Source organism: Dermochelys coriacea, chromosome 3 (assembly GCF_009764565.3).
Source record: "Dermochelys coriacea isolate rDerCor1 chromosome 3, rDerCor1.pri.v4, whole genome shotgun sequence".
NCBI lineage: Eukaryota > Metazoa > Chordata > Testudines > Dermochelyidae > Dermochelys > Dermochelys coriacea.
Genome location: NC_050070.1, coordinates 119294031 through 119310642, shown reverse-complemented (window position 1 = coordinate 119310642; position 16612 = coordinate 119294031). Strand labels below are relative to the sequence as shown.

At 41.2% G+C, this 16612-nt stretch overlaps 1 protein-coding gene across 1 annotated transcript in view; it reads left to right on the top strand.

Moving 5' to 3' along the window:
- Positions 1–16612, top strand: part of NOX3 (NADPH oxidase 3) — a 62502-nt gene that overhangs the window by 29752 nt on the left and 16138 nt on the right. Inside the window, exons 9-11 of the mRNA XM_038396216.2 lie at positions 5167–5420; positions 8283–8445; positions 16170–16316. Of these exons, the coding sequence (XP_038252144.1) occupies positions 5167–5420; positions 8283–8445; positions 16170–16316 (564 nt within the window). The remainder of the gene's footprint in view (positions 1–5166; positions 5421–8282; positions 8446–16169; positions 16317–16612) is intronic.

Here is a 16612-nt window from a genome sequence, read left to right as displayed (position 1 = left end):
TAATTGCTTAACTGAGATGAGCTTTTAGTAAAAGTGAATTAGAATTGTATTCAATGGGTATGTCTACACTATGAAATTAGATCGATTTTTATAGAAGTCAATTTTTAGAAATCTATTTTATACAGTCGATTGCGTATGTCCACATTAAGTCAGTGGAGTATGTCCTCACTAAAGTGGCTAGCATCAACTAACGGAGCGGTGCACTGTGGGTAGCTATCCCGCAGTCTCTGCCTCCCATTGCAATTCTGGGTTAATCTCCCAATGCCTGATGGGTCAAAAACATTGTCACAGGTGGTTTTGGGTACATGTCATCAGTTGCCCCTCCCTCCATGAAAGCAACAGCAGACAATCATTTTGCGCCTTTTTTCTGTGCAGAAACCATACCATGGCAAGCATGGAGCCTGCTCAGCTCAGCTCACGGTCACTGCTGCTGTTGTGTCCTGGGTGCTGCCGTCAGTAGACGGTGCAGTATGACTGCTAACCATCATCATCCACCGCTTCCACTGCAACTCTGCTCTCCTGGTGCCATGAATCCACCTCACAGGTCCTCTCGTCGATAAATATCATAGATAAATATCTATTTCTATATCTATATCCACCACTTCCACTGCAACTCTGCTCTCCTGCAGACGCCATAACATGGCAAGCATGGAGCCCACTCAGCTCACCGCTGCTGTTGTGAGCATTGTAAACACCTGGAGTATATGCAAAACCAGGCTAAGAGACGCCAGCATGAGTACGATTTTGATGAGGAAATGGACACAGACGTTCCTGAAAGCATGGGCTGTGGCAACTGGGACATCATGTTGGCAGTGGGGTTGGCTGATACAGTGGAATGCCATTCTGGGCCCCGCAAACAAGCACAGACTGGTGCGATTGCATAGTGTTGCAGGTATAGGATGATTCACAGTGGCTGCAAAACTTTCACATGCATAAGGCCACTTTCCTGGAACTCTGTGAGTTGCTTTCCCGCGCCCTGAAGTGCAGGAATACCAAGATGAGGGCTGCCCTGACTATTGAGAAGTGAGTGGCGATAATCCTGTGGAAGCTTGCTACTCCTGACTGCTACCGGTCAGTCAGGAATCCAATTTGGAGTGGGCAAATCTACTGTGGGGGCTATTGTGATCAAAGTAGCCGATGCAATCATTGACGTTCTGTTATCAAGGGTAGTGACTCTGGGAAATGTGCAGGTCATAGTGGATGGCTTTGCTGCAATGGGTTTCCCTAACTGTGGTGGGGTGATAGACGGAATGCACCTTGCCAACCAGCACGTAAACTGCAAGGGGTACTTCTCAATGGTGCTGCAAGCACTGGTGGATCACAAGGGACGTTTCACTGACATCAGTGTGGGATAGCAGGGAAAGGTGCATGAAGCTTGCATCTTTAGGAACTCCAGGCTGTTTGAGCAGTTGCAAGAAGAGACTTACTTCTCAGACCAGAAAATTACCGTTGGGGATGTTGAAATGCCAATAGTTATCCTTGGGGACGCAAACCTCCCCTTGCTCCCATGGCTCATGAAGCTGAACACAGGCAGCCTGGACGGTAATAAGGAGCAGTTCAACTATAGGCTGAGCAAGTGCAGAATGGTGGTAGAATGTGCCTTTGGACATTTAAAAGCTCGCTGGTGCTATTTGTTGACTAGGTCAGACCTCAGCACAACCAACATTCCCATTGTTATTGCTGCTTGCTGTGTGTTCTATAATATCTGTGAGAGTAAGTGGGAGACATTTATAGGGGTGTGAGGCAAATCGCCTACCTTCCAATTTTGAGCAGCCAGACACCAGGGCGATTAGAAGAGCACAGCAAGGCATGCTGTGCTCAGACAGGCTTTGAAAACCTGTTTCATGATTGGCCAGGCTTTGGTGTGACAGTTTGTATTTCTCCTTGATGCAAACCTGCCCCCTTTGTTGATTTTAATTCTCTGTAAGCCAACCACCCTCCCCCCTTTGAAATAAAGTAACTTGTTTTGAAACCATGCATTCTTTCTTTATTAATTTTTTTTAAAGGGAGATAACTGACAAGGTAGACCGGGTGGGGTGGGGTGGGTTGGGGGAGGAGGGAAGGACAAGGCCACATTAAAAATCAAACTATTTGAATGACAGCCTTCTGTTGCTTGGGCCATCCTCTGGAGTGGAGTGGCTGGGTGCCCAGAGACTCCCCCCTCCCCCTCCGTGTTCTTGGGCATCTGGATGAGGAGGATATGGAACTTGGGGAGGAGGTCAGACGGTTGTACAATGGATACAGCAAGGGTCTGCACTCTTGTTGGCTTTTCTGCAGCTGCACCAGATGCTTCATCATGTCAGTTTGCTCCCCCATTAGCCTTAGCATTGCCTCCTGCCTCCACTCTTTGTGCTCACTTAATGCTTTCCTAGCCTCTAACACTGAATGCCTCCATGCATTCAACTGTGCCCTATCGATGCAGGACTGCATGAGCTCAGAAAACATGTCATCGCGAGTGTGGGGTTTGTTTGGTTTTTTTTGCCTTCTAATTTGCGATAACGTCAGGGACGGAGATGATAGGGGGAGCCTAGAAACATTTGCACCTGGGGGGAGATAAAAAGGGAGAGTAAAATTTGAGATGATACATTTCTGAGAACAAATGGGAGACTCTTTCACAGTGAATCAAGCAATTCACAGCAGACAGCACATGTGCTTTAGGTACAAGGTTGCATTTTGCCTTTTATATTGAGTGCCTGCTGGTATGGTGACACATCACACATGGCTGGGCAACAGAATTTGGTTTCCCTGCAGCCATGGTAAGGAAAAGGATATGCAGGGTTGACTTCTTACGCATAACATGTGGGAATGGTTTCACATGCAGCGCCATCTTTTCCCATAGCAAGCAATGGGTTGGGTTTCACATTTAAAAGGTGGGGCTGTGGTTTTCAGGTGGATGTGCAGCACACACCTCCCCCACCCCACCGCATGGCTATTCTCTGGAATGATCCCTTTTAGCCAAGCGCAAACAACCCAGTATGAATGTGGTCCTTTTACTGTTCCCTTACAAAAATTCTCCTGTTTCATTCAGGTGACCTTGAATGATATTACTCTCCTGAGGCTAACACAGAAAGATATAGACCGAATGTCGCTTGAATGCGACCAAAACCTAGGACCATTGGCTGCCATGCTTTGTGCTGCAATGATTCCAGAATACTTTCAGAGTACCTCCATGAGAGCTTCATGGAGATGTCCCTGGAGGATTCCCGCTCCATCCCCAGACATGTGAACAGACTTTTCCAGTAGCTTTACTGGCTGCGAATGCACCCCAATTTTTCAGGGCAAATCAAATATTAAAATTATTGCTTTTAAACCCTGTACTGTAGTTACAAATGTGCACTCACCAGAGGTGCCTTCTCCAGCTTCAGGGTCGGGGATCCTGCCTTCGGACCATATTGGCTCCAGGGTGATGAAAAGGTCCTGGCTGCCAGGGAGAATGGATTCACTGCTTGCCTGCTGCACATGCTTCTCCTCCTCCTCCTCCTTCTCTTCCTCATCCACAAAATCCTCCTCCCTGTTGTGTGAGACTTCCCCCTTGCAGGTGTCCATGTACAGTGGTGGGGTAGTGGTACGGTCCCTTCCTAGAATGGCATGCAACTGATCATAGAAGCAGCATGTATGGGGCTCTGACCCAGAGCAACTATTTGCCTCCTTTGTCTTTTGGTAGGCTTCCCTCAGCTCCTTAACTTTCACGTGGCACTGCTGTGTGTCCCTGTTGCAGCCTCTCTCCAAAATGCCCTATGAGATTTTGGCAAACATATTTGCATTTCTTCTTTTTGATTGGAATTCTGCCTGCACAGATTCATAGATACTAAGGTCAGAAGGGACCATTCTGATCATCTAGTCTGACCTCCTTCACAATGCAGGCCACAGAATCTCACCCACCCACTCCTGCGAAAAACCTCTCACCTATGTCTGAGCTATTGAAGTCCTCAAATCGTGGTTTAAAGACTTCAAGGAGCAGAGAATCCTCCAGCAAGTGACCCGTGCCCCATGCTACAGAGGAAGGCGAAAAAACCCCAGGGTCTCTTCCAATCTGCCCTGGAGGAAAATTCCTTCCAGACACCAAATATGGTGATCAGCTAAACCCTGAGCATATGGGCAAGATTCACCAGGCAGATACCCAGGAAAGAATTTCTGTAGTAACTCAGATCCCACCACATCTAACATCCCATCACAGGCCATTGGGCCTATTTACCATGAATATTTAAAGATCAATTAATTGTCAAAATCATGTTATCCCATCATACCATCTCCTCCATAAACAGATGCTTCTCCCCATACAGAAATCAGATCCAGTGTCTCCCTTTCAGTCCATGCTGGAACTTGTTTGCGATTCTGGCGGGATTGCATGGTCACATGTGCTGCTGAGTTCGCCACACTGACGAAATAGAAAATGAAATTCAAAAGTTCCCGGGGCTTTTCCTGTGTACCTGGCTAGTGCATCGGAGTTCAAAGTGCTGTCCAGAGTGGTCATGTTGGAGCACTCTGGGATAGCTCCCGGGGGCCAATACTGTCGATTTGCATCCGCACTATCCCAAATTCGACCCAGCAAGGTCGATTTTAGCACTACTCCCCATCGATTTTAAGAGCCGTTTAAGTCAATGGAACAGAGTTGGTTGTGTGGACGCATTCATTTTAAAATCAACCTAACACGGCTAACTTTGACCTAACCCCGTATTGTAGACCAGGTCAATGGGCTTGGTTCTTCTTTCTTACTTTGGTGTAAATCGGCAATAACATCATACATGTCAAATGAGTTACACTGGAGTTAAATTACTGTGAAAGGAACATTAGGCCCAATATGTTTGGGGATACGGTTCTGTGGTCTCTCACAGACTCTCAAGCTAAAAGTTGCCTAAAATGTGGTTTCTTACACAGGCTTCACTTGACTTCTCAAACCCATAATGCAAAATACCATATAATAAATGCAATGGAAATTCTTAATTTGATGTTGAGTAATAATAGCACTATGATATACTGTATAGTACATTGTCCACTGCCAACTTAAAAACTAATGTGTATCCCACTTTTTAATTCCTTTTAGTTGAAGGCAAGTAGAAGTAAACTAGAGGAAGCTCTGTAACTTACTATAAATGACCATGTATTCAAAATTAACACAGCAGAACAGGACAAATCGATCTTTTATTGTGGTTTACTTTGGTTTAGGTGGTGACTCATTCCTCTGGAGTCCTGGAACTCCATATGAAGAAATGTGGCTTTAAAATGGAGTCTGGTCAGTATATATTTCTACAGTGCCCTTCTGTATCGCAACTGGAGTGGCATCCTTTCACGCTTACCTCAGCTCCTGAGGAGGAATTCTTCAGTGTGCACATAAGGGTAGTTGGGGATTGGACAGGAGCCCTGTTCAAGGCCTATGGAGCAGAGGAAAAAGTCTTTAAGGAGCCCTGGAAGCTACCAAGGTTTAAATACTAATTTTTGTATGTGTTGCCTTTTGTACAGTACTAGATGATGATAAATTTGGAATCATCTCAGTATGTCATTGTGCTACAGAACAATGAATATGAAATATGAACTTAGAGCTCTTAGTTATCAAGAAGGTCTGTCACAAATCCCTGAATCAGAATTAGCTTATACATAAATATGGCCATTTAGCTGTACCTGTATATTTATGAATCAGATTAAAATGACAGTAGCCATTTATGTATGCTAGCTTCCTATTTATTAAGTTATATATTTAGGTTCTTATAATGGCACCTATCATCATAGTATCTTACCTCTTTCTTGCCTCCTGTCCCTGTGTTGCGCTCCTCTACAACTGTGGTTCTCAACCCAGGGTACACAGAAATCTTCCAGTACATGAACTCCTCTAGATATTTGCCTAGTTTTACAACAGGCTACATAAAAAGCACTAGTGACATCAGAACAAACTAAAATTTCATACAGACAATGACTTGTGTATACTGCTTTATATACTATATGCTGAAATGTAAGTACAATATTTATATTCCAATTGATTTATTTTATAATTGTATGGTAAAAATGAGAAGGTAAGCAATTTTTTCAGTTATAGTGTGTTGTGACACTTTTTGTATTTTTATGTTTGATTTTGTAAGCCAGTAGTTTTTAAGTGAGGTGAAACTTGGGGTACACAAGACAAATCAGACTCCTGAAAGGGGTACAGTCATCTGGAAAGGTTGAGAGCCACTGTCCTACAACTCTCTTCCACTACCTGGATCCCTCTTTCTACCTCCATTCCTTATCTCAGAAAGAATCCTACTTCTCCCAGCTGTCCTGATCCCACTTTCATTGGATCTAGGGAACTATCTGCTGCCTGCAGCTTCTTCCCTCTATTCATCTGTGAACACCTACATGCTTCTTCCTCCTTCCCAGCATTCTCCCTCCACTCTGCCCCAACTTCACAAATCCTTCTCAGTTACCTCCTTCCTCCTTAATCTTTGTATAGAGTTAAGTAAGGCAAAGAGGTACTGAGGATTCTTAGAAGTGAGTGAGACTTATAAGTATGGTGCTGAATGTTTAGATTCATGGCAGCTGCTTGTGTGTCCCCTAATCGTTTACTACTATAAAAGGTTCTGTGGCTTGTTAGGCATGGTATGCAACTCCTACAGGATCTGCAAAAGTAATATGTTCAGAGACTTCGTGTTATTTGTAAGTAACCTTTGTTTAACTTCTTTTTCAAAACAAAAATTGCCTGTTTCAAATATTAATAGTAAAGGATGAATTTTCAAACAGTGCACAGGGATTTAGCCATCAACATCTACTGATATTAATGAAATCATGCTGCTAAATCATTACTGCGCTATTCGGAAAATTTACTTCTAAATATTCCATAAATGCTTTATGCAGAGAATGATACATCTTATATAATTGCAGTGTACCCACCACATGCTATCTAGACAGCTGATGACAAACCTCATCATGTATGTTTTTATGCCCTAAATTCTCACTGACTTCTGTGGGAGTTTTGAGTGCTCAAGAAATGCAGGATCTGGCACAACATGCACAAATCCAGACAGATGTAGAGAGAAAAATAGAAGTTTATATAACCACATATTTAGGTTTGTGGCTAAGTTGTCAAAGATCATCTCTTAGTACGTGTTTAGTTGCTATTTCACATGCAATTACACACTCAAACAATTGGATATACTTGAATAAAAGCAAACCAAATAACTTGAAAATTGGAAATAGAGTAATTGAAAATGGGACATGTTGCGGCAACACCCTTAAACAAGTCAGCAACACAACATTCAAAATAATAGATTTCCAAATAATTAATGTGTGTTTTGTGGACTGTTGCACAATGATTACGTCTTCCTTTCTTAGTAGTGTACTTAACTCTTCCTACAACATCTGCATGTTCATTTATACTATTTAAACTTCATTTTACTGTGATTCACACAATGACATCTGCAAGTAAACAGAAAATCTGGAACAAGGGAAACCTTGTTTCCTGAAAGTAAGATGTTAAAATGTGAAACAATCTTCCATAGGAAGTGATGGAAGCACCATCACTTGGGTAATTTAAAACTAGGCTGGACAAAGCACTCAAAAAATATATTGTAGGGTTACATCCCATGCTGTGAGAAGAATGGATTAGATGATTTAATAGTTCTTTTTCAGCTCCAATTTATATCATTCCTATCCAAATTGACTGATGCTGATTGAGAATTGTTGATTATAGAAGAATTCAGACCTGAACAAATTTCTCTTAATTCTGATTCTAAGTACAGTTTATAGTTTTATTATGTATATTTTATTTCTGAAATACTTGTTCCTCTGAAAGAGTTCAGAAACGAATTCTTTGCTTACATATGATCTTTCTCTCTATCTCTTTCATTACATAAATACATACTGAAAACTTTTTTCAAAAAGATGAATAAATCTGCTCCTCTGTCCTTTGATTTATACAATATGGAAAATAAAGCTCTAAAAACAGGATGCTTTGCAGTATATCATAATTAAATATGCAGATACTTTGGCTAAATTTGGACATGCCATTATATGACTAATCACATTTCAGAAACCCTGAAAATTGCAATTGCATGCTTAAATAGATAGCCAGGCCCCTAACTCACATGGATGCTCTTGTGCTCTCATTTCACACAAAATAGTTGCTTTGCTATGAAATGCCACCCACTGAAAATTAAATCCTTGTGTGATGGCAATTTGTGTGAGAGTTTAGACATGATTTTTAATATATGCAACAGAAGCACTATTTTTGAAAATGTAGCCTGGTATCTCTCGGATTTTAAGTCACATTGATATGCTGCTGACTTTTAACAAATGATACTTTGTTACTCCAGACTGGCTGTGGATGGACCATTTGGAGCTGCAACTACAGATGTTTTTCACTATCAAGTCAGTGTATGCATTGCAGCAGGAATAGGAGTCACTCCGTTCGCTTCGATTTTAAAATCCATATGGTTTAAGTGCTGTAATCCTAATACAGAACTGACGTTGGAGAAGGTAGGGTGGAAATTTGTTTATAATTCCTTTAAAAAGTTCACTGCCCTCACCTCCTCTGGGATTATTTTAATAAATTAATACTTGTCAAGATTAGATAACCAGCTCCTTCAAGTTGAGGGTAGAAATTGCTTTAGTTTCTGATGAGATAGAGGAACTCTCTCATTTGTCTGCTATCCAGTGGACCCAATGAGTTTTCAGAACTTTTCTGAGATGAAGTATTTTTTAGCTGCTAGCCCACTCTATTAACGGCCTAACTGAACATTTTTATTACTTCTGCCCTCAACCACTGGTGCAGTGGCATCTCCTTACAATTCACCTTGATACCCAGGTAACCTATAACAAAAAAAAGAAGTGAAGGAGAAGCATAGGCGCTGACTTACTCAGCTCCCAGGGCGTACTCGACCCCTGCTCTTTAAACTCTCCAGTAGATGCACTGGTTCCAAAGATGAATTATTTCTAATAATGTAATTGATAAAGGTGTGCCTGAGGCTGCAGGTCCTGGACAGCACCACTGAAGTTAACATATTCTTAATTCTCTGAACTATCATTTGTAGTAATAATATTTAATAATATGGCAGTGCCTTGTGAGGATAGGGTGAAGAAGAGACAGCTGGGGCGGAAATGGAGAGAGTGAAACACTAACAAATAAATTTGTTAGTGTTTCACTAGTGTTAGTCTCTAAGGTGCCACAAAAGTACTCCTTTTCTTTTTGCGAATACAGACTAACACAGCTGCTACTCTGAAACTAAGAAGAAAGTGGCAGGTATAAACTGTCCCTTCCCCATCCACAATGGCAAGCTTGTGGCCCTTCCAGACATTTTGACTCACTTTCTAATGTAAAAACTCAACTGGGAGCTGTTCAGGGTTTCAGATTTAGGGCCAGAGCCTGCAACTGTGTCTGTGGGCAGACCAGTGTAAGGGTCCACCCACAGGGACCTGAATGCAGGTCCTAGGCCTTGATCTTTATAAAATAAAGTGAGTTAAAACTGGTGGTTTGATGACGCATGGCTGCTGAAAGAGCAGCTTGGTTTCTGGGAATGCAGGAGGTGAGAAGGGGTCCAAATAGATTAGGGAAAGTAAGTAAGTGTGTGTGTGTGTGTGTGTGTGTGTGAGAGAGAGAGAGAGAGAGAGAGAGAGAGAGAGAGAGAATTAACAATACCCCATACTTTAATAGCAGTAAGTCACTTTTCAGAGCATGCACTAGAAGACTTGGTTGCCTTCTGGGATGGATAAAGGCACAAGGCTGAATGTATTTAAGGTGTGCCCCAGTGACCCACTAATTTACACCTTGCCATGCCTTTTTGCTATAATGCATTAAGTCCCACAGGACCTCTGTGAGAAACAGGAATACTATTATTTCTACTTTATTTCTCCATGTAACTTTTCTGTTTCACAGTTTCTTCATTAGTGTAATGGGAATAATGATACTTATTTCTCACAGGTGTTCTGAGGCTAAAATCATTAATTTTGGAAAGATATCTTGAGATCTCAATGGAAGGTGCTGTGGAAGTCCAAAGTAGTATTAGAATTATTTTATCAGTCATTTTAAGTGAGATTGACTTAATCTCAGAGTATTTGTTTTTTTCCATTGTCTAAAAGCTTCCAATTGTGATATAATTACACATCATTTAATTTGTCTCCAAGTATGTGGCACTCACCTTCTATAATGATGAGTACCATAGAAATGTTGATTAAGGAAATAAATAAGAGGATTTTCTTTTTTAAAAAACAATTTCATTTTGATTTGAGTACAGCTATCATTACAGTTATTAAATTAATATTTCCTCGTGTTGCCCACATATAGTTGATATAAATACTCATAGCTTGCATAATGTTAGCAGCTGTATAATTTAAAAAAACACAACAAATCAGAAGCAGTACACATTTATCTAATTGATTTTTCACAATTAAATAGTCTTAAAATGTAGTTTTCATATTGCTTTTTTGATAGTTAGGATGGGACATTCTAGTACTCCTGACTGGAGTGTTACCACTCAATTTAGTTATGCACAGGCTGGTTTCTTCCTCACACCAGCTAGCCTCAATTTTGAAATTTTGCAGTTGGAATTTATGAAACTGTACTGGTTAATTCAGATTCTAACACTGGCAAACAGCTGTATCCTCTTGTTCCCTATTTAAGATTCACCCCATCCCACAAACTTTCCAGCAAATACAGTAATTTGGAAATACTAAAAGGCTGCAGAGTTCATGTTGTCAAATGTAACCTTGTGTTTCTAGGTGCTTTTGGAAAACAGCCTTTATCTCTATAAGGCTGAGTGCTAAATTCTTGATAGTCTTGTTAGTGCACCCATGCAGGACCCTCACCTTTGAGTGCGGAGGACAGAGATAACTACAGTGTGTTGGACTATGCCCTGTACCCCAAATGGGTGTGGTTACTCAGGTTGTGGGCCCTCCACAGCTACCCAGAAGCAGCTGAGGGGTAGCCCACACACTACACATTTAAGAGTAAGAGCAGATGATGAATATTTTTCCCTTGTTCCCCCGAGTCATTCTTGCTATGTCTTTTGAGTACAAGATGAATCTGTTGCTCCATTCCCTTCCCCGGCACTCTCAGATGCAGGGAGGGGGAGTGAATGTTCATCAAGGAGTAGTTATTAATGATCTGCACTGTGCTGAAAGCAGCTTTATGAAGTATATGCATGCACCTTATGTGAGAGAGCAGAGCTCTCTTCTCTTGCTTACTATACCAAGTATAAGGTGGAGGAAAATGAATGATAAATATGTGAGGATGAAGAGGGCGTGGAATATAAGTGCATTATTGAAATAAGAGACTATTCAAAATCCTGCCTTACAGATCTGATTAATAGTAATACTGCATCTAACTCAATTTGCAGAAAGAGCACTTGGAAAATTTAAGACAGTTTACTTGTGCAAGCCATCAAGATGATGAATATAATAGGTGGGGTGGGTGGGGATTAGTGAAACATAAATCTAATGAGGGGTTGTTCTTTTTTTGAGGAGCCTAAATAACAGCACAGACAGTTAATACTGTGAGCCCTACAATAAAATTCAGAATATTTGCTTACTTATAGAAATACACCATTCCTGGATGGTTTTATTCTACAGTGTTAATGAGGATGAATTTTATTGTGTTTTTATTGTATTTTAATCATATTTGTAATATGCTGTGGAGTGCCCAGAGCATCTCGGTGGAAAGAAAGGGATTTATAATTAATAATTTACCATTATTACCTTTATTTTTCTAGGAGTCTGTGTGCCTCATAGTTTCATTTTTCCATAGGCCAACTTTCCTCACCAGCTTCTCTCTTTCCTTCCTTCTCAGGACTCTATTTGTGGCAAAAATATTCTTTGTGAGGAAAAATTCTGTTAATTAATTACAAATATTTCTCATTTATAACAAATGACAATTTTAAGAAAAGCAATGGGCACGGCTTTAGTGGGGATGAATTTGGCTCAATATATTGGGTTTGGGAAATTGTCCCCTCCCCTCCTTTCCCCACCCATCTGCACTAGCATTTTTGTAAGATGAATTGTTGAAAAGGTGTGAGTAATTAACTGATAAAATAGAGGTTGTGGGGACAGTTCCTCAGTAAAAGTCACCAATAGCTATGATAAAATACATAGTGCTATTTTTCCGTGGCCTAGTTTTCAGAGGTACTGGCTGCTTTTAGCAATTGCTGACTTCAAAATTTCCAGACAAAACCTTTGTCAAGGGAGGCATGAACCTGTAAATATTGTACACAACAATTAACTTAAAACAACACTGTTGTTAGTTACCAAAAGGAAACGTTTTACTGCCAATGGGCCTGATTTTCCTCATATTTACACCAATGTAAGTCAATAGCAACTCCATGGAAAGCAATGGGATTATATTCATGTAAAAACAGTGTAATAATAAAAAAAAAAAACAGGCCTCAGATATTTAGAGTTAAGGTTCTGCAAACAACCCTAATCCAGACCCTATATAAACAGTAATCCTTTACTTATTCACCAGAAAGTTCACTATTTCCCACCACCAGAACTTGTCCGCATTTCCAACAGAGACCCTGAGCACTCACCTACAGTACAGATCTAAGAAACCCATCATATTAACCCTAGACACTTCTCTAATTCACCCAACACTTCAGAGTGAAACACACCAATATCTTGTGATGTACTCGCTTATAATACAAAACAACATATTCCCTTTCCATGATCTACCGTTTCACTAGAAGCTACACAGCTCAGTCTGTTTCATCTACCTTGCATATACATGTAGTAGAAACACCGCTATGTCTATCTCATTTGTCCTCTACACAAAGCTTGAAAACCTCACCCTCCATAAGCATACCTCAAACAAAACTTTACCCCTATTTGTTCTACACACATGGGCTGTAAATGCCAAATTATTGCAATCACCAAAGCACAAATTTATTACATGTAGAATGTGATTTATTCAAGGATATGAAAAGCTTAGTTAGTAGTAAAACTGAAGAAGTAGCCCAGTTAAGTGGACAAAGTGTGGGACTACAAGACTAGAATTAACAGTTTGTTTTGCTGAATTTGAAGGTGGAATTAACAAGTTTTCAAAATGTGCTGTGTTTGAGACAAAAACACATTAGGCAGACCTGTCAGACTTCCTTTGATATTTAAAGGTCAAGGCACTGGGGCATGGTGAGGAGAATGAGAGAGAGCATTTTTAAAAAGACCAAAACAGTATAAAAATCATGGACACAACAAAACAAGAGCCAAAGATCACTTTTCTGACTTTATTTATAGCTTTGTATCCCTTCTAACATCCCTTGTCCCATTCTTTTCTTTTTAGATTATATACTCTTTGAGAGAGAGGGAATTGGCTTCTTATGGATTAGTAAAGTGTCCAGTACACTTTGGGGGATTATACAAATAATTACATTAAAAAACATTATTAAGGTTGCAAGGTGGCCAACTTCAGGTTCCCCCAGCCCTCACTGGCTCTGAATCCCATTTCCTCTTAGCTCCTCATCCAATTTTCCCTATTCTCCTCCCAGCCAGCTGGTTTACAACCTGCTCCCCCTGCCCCATACACTTCCCTCTCTTGCTCCCAATCCCAGTCTCCTTCCCCAGACAACCCCAGCTTCCCCTCCAGCTCCCAGGCCCAGTCTCCCCTTTCCTGCCACCCAGTCTCACTCTTTTTGCCCAGCTAGTTCTTGTCTCACCAGACTTTTTGTCCCAATCAACTATTTCCCCTCCTACTGGTCTGGCTTTTGTTTCTTCTGCATTTGAATCAGACAGCTTCCTCTTCCATGCTGCCTGGGTGCTATCAAGTGGGTAAGTGAGAGCACTCAGCTCTAGTGCCTGGCCTTAGCCCAACCTGGAGCAGCAATTACCGGGAAAATCCAGATTCAACCTTGTAGCCCTTGGCTGGTACATGCTCAGTTGCTCTGTCTATTCAGGGGATACCATCATAGGGCCTAATCACATCAGCCACACTATCAGAGGCTCGTTCACCTGCGCATCTACCAATGTGATATATGCCATCATGTGCCAGCAATGCCCCTCTGCCATGTACATTGGCCAAACTGGACAGTCTCTACGTAAAAGAATGAATGGACACAAATCAGACGTCAAGAATTATAACATTCAAAAACCAGTTGGAGAACACTTCAATCTCTCTGGTCACTCGATCACAGATCTTAGAGTGGCTATACTTCAACAAAAAAGCTTCAAAAACAGACTCCAACGAGAGACTGCTGAATTGGAATTAATTTGCAAACTGGATACAATTAACTTAGGCTTGAATAGAGACTGGGAATGGATGAGTCATTACACAAAGTAAAACTATTTCCCCATGATATTTCTCCCTCCCACCCCACCCCCCACTGTTTCTCTGATATTCTTGTTAACTGCTGGAATTAGCCTACCTTGCTTGTCACCATGAAAGGTTTTCCTCCTTTCCCCCCCTGCTGCTGGTGATGGCTTATCTTAAGTGATCACTCTCCTTACAGTGTGTATGATAAACCCATTGTTTCATGTTCTCTGTGTGTGTGTATATAAATCTCTTCTCTGTTTTTTCCACCAAATGCATCCGATGAAGTGAGCTGTAGCTCACGAAAGCTTATGCTCTAATAAATTTGTTAGTCTCTAAGGTGCCACCAGTACTCCTTTTCTTTCTGTGGGAATGGTGCATGCAAAGTCCACTCATGTGTAGAAGCTGTGAGGGGATGGAATATGTGAGAACAGTGCATGTGCAGTCCTGTCACACAGAAGAGCTGTGAGGGTCTGGAGCAGTGGTGGGCAACCAGTGGCCCATAAGGGTAAGTCACTGGTGGGCTGCGAGACAGTTTGTTTAAATTGACGATCCACCGACATGGCCGCTCGCAGCTCCCAGTGGCTGCAGTCTGCCATTCCTGGCCAATGGGAGCTGCGGGTGGCCGTGCCTGCGGACGGTCAATGTGAACAAACTGTCTTGCAGCCCGCCAGCAGATTACCCTGATGGGCTGCGTGCGGCCTGCGGGTTACAGGTTGCTCATCACTGCTCCAGAGTCCGGAGCATGCTCAGTTGCCTTGTGGGGTGGCATATGCATAGCCTGGTCATGTGTAGCGGCTGTAAGGGCCTAGAACATGCACAGTCACTCTGTAGGGATGGGGCATGTGCAGTCCATTCAGCAGTAGGAGAGGTCAGAGGCTTGAGCATGCACAGTGCGGAAGGAATCTTTAGGGGTTTTTAGCTGTTAAGCTATAGTAATGTTCTATTGAACGTTTGTAAACTGTGATTTTTTTCAAAGGCTTATAACTTGGACAAATTTAGGCGGATTGTCACAGGACGACAAAAGGCACCTCCCTGACACAAAGCCTCCCCCCGCCCCTTACCAAATTTCAATTCTCTTCTCTATAACTTGAGGGCACTAGAGCATTGCAAAGAATAGGTCTCAAGAATTTTTTTAACATGGGCAAAACAACATATTTTCGTCTTAGCCTCAGTTTTGGATCGTTTTGGGTGAAATTTTCCCCCCGCCAAAATCATCCTGAGGCAGACACACAGCAAAGAAAATTTCAGCCCAAATGGTTAAAGTTTGGCAATGTTCTAAGCAACTGAAAACAAAATCTTATAATTGGAATGTCTGGCAACCTTAATAGTAGGTGTCATTACCAGCCCCACCTATAATAAATGGAGAACCATAATTAATTTAATTAAGAGTTTTGTTTAGCAGCATAGATGTTTAATGCTGCACTCAACACAGCTTTGGCAACCTTAAAACTAAAAGGACAGAGTGGGCTAGTTCACAGGTTTTTCATCTTTGGAACCAGATCAATACCACGGTGATGGGCATGGTATAAGAATCCCAACAAAATAGAAGACCTTTCTAAGTGGATGAATGAAATTGAGTGGGGTGGTCTCATCTTAGTCCCTGCATGATCACATCTTGAAATCATTGCAGAGTTTCATAGGCTTTTCAGTCTCGATTCAAGAAAAATGCAGAGTTTGGTTTTCTAAGCCAGTGTTGAGATGCACTGACAGAGTTAGATGTCTTGCATATGCCTGTCTGCATTAATATTTTAATTCACTAACATTCACTCACATTTTTTTAAGAAAAAGGTGTTTAAAACCATACAAAGAAACACAATGTCAAATGTAGATGGGATCGTGTTTAAGTTTCCACTGGAGTACAGTAGCATGCTATAAGATTAACCACTTATCTCAACATAAATAATTTAAGAGCTTTATAGAAAGCTTGTTGAAAGCTTGTATCTTGTTGAATCTCGTTACTTTTACCTGACAGGTTTATTTCTATTGGACTTGCCGAGATGCGTCTGCCTTTGAGTGGTTTGCTGATCTCCTGTTCTTGCTGGAAACACAAATGGCTGAGAAAGGGAAAACCCATTTTCTAAGTTATCATATATTTCTTACTGGCTGGGATGAAAGTCAGGTATTAATGAAATGGGTTTGAGTTAATGTACTTTACTTTTTCCATTATGGCAGCATATGAAACAGGAACAAGGAAATGGATGAATGAATGTAATTATGTTAAATTTTTGAAATATTTGATAAACAGGTTTTTTTTCTCCTAAAATTTCCTTTTTAAATCTTTTGTGATATTTTTCCACACCATTATAAATCCATTAACAGGAAGCAAGGAGACAAAGAACTGTAAATAGAGATCCCACTTCCAATTTAGCTTTAGGAAAATAGGAACTTGGCAATTGCTTTATTGGATCAAACCCG